Source organism: Triticum aestivum, chromosome 7D (genome assembly GCF_018294505.1).
Source record: "Triticum aestivum cultivar Chinese Spring chromosome 7D, IWGSC CS RefSeq v2.1, whole genome shotgun sequence".
NCBI classification, from domain to species: Eukaryota; Viridiplantae; Streptophyta; class Magnoliopsida; order Poales; family Poaceae; genus Triticum; species Triticum aestivum.
Window position 1 is genome coordinate 416,558,077 of NC_057814.1, and position 6,694 is coordinate 416,564,770.

Consider the following 6,694-nt stretch of genomic DNA (forward strand, 5'->3'; position numbering starts at 1 on the left):
ATCGCGAGCGGAAGCGTTCCAATGAACGGGGTTGATGGAGTCGTACTCGTCGTGATCCAAATCACCGATGACCGAGTGCCGAACGGACGGCACCTCCGCGTTCAACACACGTACGGAGAAGCGACGTCTCCTCCTTCTTGATCCAGCAAGGGGGAAGGAGAGGTCGATGGAGATCCAGCAGCACGACGGCGTGGTGGTGGAAGTAGCGGGATCTCGGCAGGGCTTCGCCAAGCTTCTGCGAGAGGGAGAGGTGTTGCAGGGAGAGAGGGAGGCGCCAGGGGCTGTAGTGCTGCTGCCCTCCCTTCCCCCACTATATATAGGGACCCCTGGGGGGGCGCCGGCCCTGGGAGATCAGATCTCCAAGGGGGGGCGGCGGCCAAGGGGAAAGGGGGGTGGCTTCCCCCCCATGCCAAGTGGGGCGCCCCCCACCCCCAGGCGCAGGGGGAGGCCCAAGGGGGGCGCCCCAGCCCACTAAGGGCTGGTTCCCTTCCCACTTCAGCCCATGGGGCCCTCCGGGATAGGTGGCCCCACTCGGTGGACCCCCGGGACCCTTCCGGTGGTCCCGGTACAATACCGATAACCCCCGAAACTTTCCCGGTGGCCGAAACTGGACTTCCCATATATAATTCTTCACCTCCGGACCATTCCGGAACTCCTAGTGACGTCCGGGATCTCATCCGGGACTCCGAACAACTTTCAGGTTTCCGCATACTAATATCTCTACAACCCTAGCGTCACCGAACCTTAAGTGTGTAGACCCTACGGGTTCGGGAGACATGCAGACATGACCGAGACACCTCTCCGGTCAATAACCAACAGCGGGATCTGGATACCCATGTTGGCTCCCACATGTTCCACGATGATCTCATCGGATGAACCACGATGTCGAGGATTCAATCAATCCCGTATACAATTCCCTTTGTCAATCGGTATGTTACTTGCCCGAGATTCGATCGTCGGTATCCCGATACCTTGTTCAATCTCGTTACCGGCAAGTCTCTTTACTCGTTTCCGTAACTCACATCATCCCGTGATCAACTCCTTGGTCACATTGTGCACATTATGATGATGTCCTATCGAGTGGGCCCAGAGATACCTCTCCGTTTACACGGAGTGACAAATCCCAGTCTCGATTCGTGCCAACCCAACAGACACTTTCGGAGATACCTGTAGTGCACCTTTATAGCCACCCAGTTACGTTGTGACGTTTGGTACACCCAAAGCATTCCTACGGTATCCGGGAGTTGCACAATCTCATGGTCTAAGGAAATGATACTTGACATTAGAAAAGCTCTGAGCAAATGAACTACACGATCTTGTGCTAGGCTTAGGATTGGGTCTTGTCCATCACATCATTCTCCTAATGATGTGATCCCGTTATCAACGACATCCAATGTCCATGGTCAGGAAACCGTAACCATCTATTGATCAACGAGCTAGTCAACTAGAGGCTTACTAGGGACATGGTGTTGTCTATGTATCCACAAATGTATCTGAGTTTCCTATCAATACAATTCTAGCATGGATAATAAACGATTATCATGAACAAGGAAATATAATAATAACCAATTTATTATTGCCTCTAGGGCATATTTCCAACAGGTCCTCCGCACGCTCCGCGTCTTCAAGGACCGCTTGCACCATCACCATCTTATCGAACAATTGTCAGGCATGGTGTTCGGAGGACAGGGGTTGAACGGAAACAGAGGAGAAGCGGTGGTGGAGTCCTATTGGAGCGCTGGAGGTGACGGAGACGTAGAGTTCCGGCAGGGGAGTGGTGTGGTGGCCGGGTGGTTGAGCGGCGGCGAAGGGAAGAGAGAAAGAAGGAAGGAGAGAAAATGAGGAGGATGGAGTCATGGGGCCCGGAGAGGGTTTTGGGTGGACCGGGGGTGTCGAATTCCCACGTTTCGCATGTCCGGACTCCTGTAAAGCTCCCCCACTTTTGTCTCTGATTTGCGGGAGAAATCGCGTCCTGACCGTCCCGCGGACCGATACAAGTCCGTGTTGGATAGCTTCCGCGGTCTGAGCAGCGTGGTACTAACGGATGCGGGCGGTTTATGGATCCGCCTTGAAGATGCCCTTAGCCCATATAAAATGTAAGGTGCTGGTGAAAATAAATTGGGTTTTTCTTAAGTATTTGTGCTTATTGTTATAGCACAGATGTCTATAGTACCTCTGATATAGAAATAGCACCGTTGTTAAGTAAAACTCGGTTTTTTATTTTTACAAGTCCCTTAAATTATACTTCTCAGTCTCAAAGTAAGTGTCGCTGACTTAGTACAACTTTATGATGCTTATTTTGAGACAAAAGGAGTACATGGTTTTACGCGGACCGAAAGTCAAAACTTGAGTCACCTTATATTTAACACATTTGTTGTTGGCCTATTGCTTCCTTAAGAAAGGAAAATAAAATCTAAGTCAATGTTTTTCCCTCGATTAAACATAGCGGAGAGTAGAATGCACATTGTTCAACTATGGCCGTGGAAGGACCGCATATCAGAGTAGGGCAACTTCAGTGGGTTGACACAAAGGAACATGGATTTTGTCCCTTTTTCGTCTATTTGGGTCGGTAGTAAGCGTATTGTCCGCATGCGTCTGACCGGTGCACTCAACTGACCGACGCATTTTCCGCGTCCAAAACAAATTTAAGCTAAAAAAGGCTAGCGCCCAGAGTTCATGCTAGAGTCCACAGTTCATGAAGGCACCCATGCCAGCGGTCGGCATACATGGTAGCCTGCAAAAAAACACAATAGTTCATGCCGGCGCAATTGCCAGCGACGGCGCACTTGCCAGCACACAAAGATGGTGGTAGTTCAACCATGCCATACATCTCGGCCGTGGGCATGCCGGCATACAAAAAAGATGGCGCTCTCGGCCATAGATCAACCATCTTGCCCCAGCATCCCCTTTTACATCTTCTTGAACCAAGGCCTTCTTCTAGGAGACACCTTGCTCAAGCCCACCGTCGTGATCTCCACCTCCTTCACCATGCAAGCGAGCGCCACCTCTATTTGCTTTGGTCCTCGCGTTGGTCACCTCTGTCTCGAGCTTCTTTGCATGTATGTCGGCCTCCATCTCGAGCATTTTCTTTTGAAATTCGTTGTAGGATTTTATTTTCTCCTCTTTCTCTTGCCGACATCCCGTGCCTTGCAAAGTTTCTTGCAAGGCAAATTTGGACCCAAACGGACATGCGGGACAGAATGCGTCGATGCGTTGGAGTTGCCATAAGAACATCTAAAAAAATGAGGGAGGCGGGATTTTTTCTTTTTGAACACAGTCTGCCTGTACAGTGTCAAAAATAAAATCCCTCATTTTTACATGCTCTTGCTCCGATTTGTGGTGTTTCCACGGCCATAGTGAAACATGGGTTCAAATCTTGGTGCTCGCATTTATTCTTGGATTTATTTCAGGATTTCCGGCGATGCGCATTCAGTGGGAGGAGATGTTCCCCTCGACGACGAGGTGCCTACGGTGACTTCGTAAATTTCAAGATAATATGCCGGCTCAGTCTTTCAAAGGTGCTCATAGGGGTAGGGTGTGCGTGTGTGCGTTCATAGGGATGAGTATATACGCATGTATATGAGCGCTTGTGTCTGTACTGATGTTCAAAAAAAAAAGGTCGTGGCAAAATGACACAAATTTCTGCATAACAGAAATCACAAATTATTGATCTAGTTGTTGGTCAAGTTTATATCTTGAAATGCATGAGTAGTTTGTGTAAACCTGTAACTGTTAGTCTGAGTAAAAAGGGACAAAACAACTTAGATATAGAAGAAGCAAAAAGTATAATACTCCCTGCCATCCATATTAATTGTCGCTCAGACGGATATATCTACTTATTTATGTAATTTAAAATCATGAAACTGTGGCGCTGGTATTTATAAAGAACGTACTACTATTTAGGAACACAACACATAGCTTGGAGTACATTTTGGATGTTGTCCATTACCAGAACAAGAGAAAAATAGAAATACCCCAACTGATCGCAACATACCAGGAAACGCACTGTATGCCACCAACCATTTCATGGCTTATGGGACCAACAAAGTAGCATGATCTGTTCCGAATAGAGCCTTCTCACAAATATACAAAGCTCACACTGTGCCCACGATTGAACCATTACAGGAGAGTTCAGCAATCTTCTCTCAACTACACTCCTAATAATACCAATCGTACATGACCCAAATCACAGTGCCCAGCTGAGCCGAGAACCAAGACAAGAGCAAAAAGACCAAACAACACTTGCTCTACAAACCCTACAATCTATCACCAACACTAACATGATCTGATGGGTGATGATGATGTTTGACAGAACAGATGGCAACCTTTTCTTTTCTGTATCTCCTCTTTTATGTGGCAGGGCGACCTGGATGAACATCCTCACCTCCTCTCCCCTTGTTAACTCCATGTAGGATAAACATTTTTATTCAACGTTGGTATCTCCTCTGTCCTGCCTTCTCTCCAGTCTATTCTATCTATGCATGTTTTTCGTATATACACCACAAATTATATATGTATCACAAGGCTAACTGACAGTCTCCATGCGCCTAAGCCAGATTAACAACTGCTGTTGTCTCCAACAAATTATGTCCAAATGAGAGCACCTGAACAAAAACATGTAAGATTCTCACTAGAATAATGGTGATGATACTTCACTATCCAAATGATGCTACGATTTTCAAATTTTCTTCTTCCAGAACTCAAGCACTTGTGGCATATGTTGTTTAGCAGTTTATAGTAACTAGGTTACCAGGCTATGAACACGGCCTTATGTTAAGAGGGGAGGGATTATATACCTGATGTTCAGCTATCCATCTTCAATGCCCCTTACTCCTTGTCTCCACAGCCGAACCATCCTTGAGTGCTTCTCGAGCTTCGTTTTCTTTTCCTAATGAAAATAGGGCCGCAGCCTGAAGATAAAATGCAGTTGGCCATGTAGGAAATATCGCCAGAGCCTGCACTGCATCATCCAGAGCTTGTTGTGGCATGTCATTCATGAGATATGATAAGCAACGCCTCGCATAAATTGTCGGTGAAACCATGGTACCAACATCAATGAACTGCATGACAATTAAGAAAGATAATCAAAAATGAACTCCAGGAACAGAGATTTGTGATCAAATATAACCAGCTTAAAGCTACATTTTTTCAAAAGAAAGATATATGGCCAAGCAACTTAGTCGTGGTTGTTGCAAAAGATGGAGCACACCAAATTCAAGCCGTATTATAAAAATCATATATGGTGTCATGGATTGAGTATGACCCAATGATAAGAGAAACCAAATAGGCAAATGAGGGGCAACCTGAGAGTAGCAATCAATGGCCATGCTAAAATCCTTTTGTCGAAATGCAGTGTCGCCCTTCTTTTTTGAGTCAATTGTAGCTTGCATTTGATTAGTCCACATCTGAAATGAGAGCTGCAACCGAGAAGAAACAAGTTAGGTGAAATGCTCCTAACAGAAATATTAAAAATCCACTAAACTCTAATACATTGTTATTCATTTATTTAACACCCAAGTAAATTTTCTTTTCTTTAGTAAAAAATATAAATGCGCATGGTGTTTTACCTTTAAGTACACATCAAGTAGACAGTGAATCAAAGGGGAAAAAAATACTTGCCTCATTTGCTGTTCCCTCATCGTCTTTATAGCCAGCTGTTTCTAGATGTTCATGTATTGCAGTAAGATCCTTTCTGGAGCAAGCTTCCGCAAGAGGAGAAAGATGAATTGATTGAAGAGTAAATGCACCACCACGGGGCTTATCCATCAGATCGTAAGATTGGGACTGCAAAACATATCAGTAGTACACAACCTTGAGTTCAAAACACTTAAGTAGACAAATCAAGGAACAGGGGCATGCTTTTATTCTATACTGAAGATGCATGACAAGATATATATTCACCTCAACATCCTTCTGAAGAGAAGCCAGTGCAAGAACCAAAGATCTTACATTAGGCCGCTCTCGTGGTTCATAATGCAGGCACCTTGAAGCTAAACGCATCAGGTCTGTTCCTTCCTCGTTCGAAAATTGGCCCTCTAAACAGGAGTCTATGAGCATACTGAAGTTTCGATCACGAATCAGATCAAGAGCCTGGACATATTGGCAGTAAATCAGTTTCGTTACAACAAAACATTATTCTGATTGTTCTTCTTAAGTTTTACCCAGTTATTAAATATTTCCCACTCCATCCTACTGTCACTTTTAGATTATATACAAGTTCAGGCATGTATAGATGCCGTAAAGTTCAAAGTAAAATACTGGTTTATTCACTTATCCCACATACATCAATCACTAAAGCACCCTTCAACATGCTTTAAAGTTTAAACTATGTCAAAGATGATGGTCATGACAGAACTATGACGAAAATGATCAGAGCAACATAGATATACTAATAAAGAAATCAAGGCAAGAAAATTTACATGGCTAGGAGGAATATGCTTCCCACTAAGAACATCCAACAACAATGTGCCAAAGCTGTATATGACACTTTCCGGAGTAATTCTTCCTGCAGGTAAAACTGAAGCGTTAGAGCCAACCCATAGCTTTATAAGCTCAATGACTAAAATGGATCCTCACATGTGCACTAGGCCAAGGCAATACAAATTAGAAGAACAAAAACTCCATTTATTGCAACTAAAAAAATTCAATACATAATGCCTCCCGCTAACTGCTATCTGCATCTTCATAAATCATC

General features: G+C 44.8%; 1 protein-coding gene across 1 annotated transcript in view; it reads right to left on the reverse strand.

The window, feature by feature from the left end:
* Positions 1-3,965: 3,965 nt before the first annotated feature.
* LOC123165403 (probable serine/threonine-protein kinase BSK3) overlaps positions 3,966-6,694 on the reverse strand; it is a 7,479-nt gene continuing 4,750 nt past the window's right edge. The window contains exons 6-11 of the mRNA XM_044583039.1: positions 6,420-6,505; positions 5,902-6,090; positions 5,620-5,784; positions 5,304-5,417; positions 4,797-5,060; positions 3,966-4,604 (exon numbers count right to left, since the gene is read on the reverse strand). Of these exons, the coding sequence (XP_044438974.1) occupies positions 4,818-5,060; positions 5,304-5,417; positions 5,620-5,784; positions 5,902-6,090; positions 6,420-6,505 (797 nt within the window). The 3' untranslated portion in view covers positions 3,966-4,604; positions 4,797-4,817. The remainder of the gene's footprint in view (positions 4,605-4,796; positions 5,061-5,303; positions 5,418-5,619; positions 5,785-5,901; positions 6,091-6,419; positions 6,506-6,694) is intronic.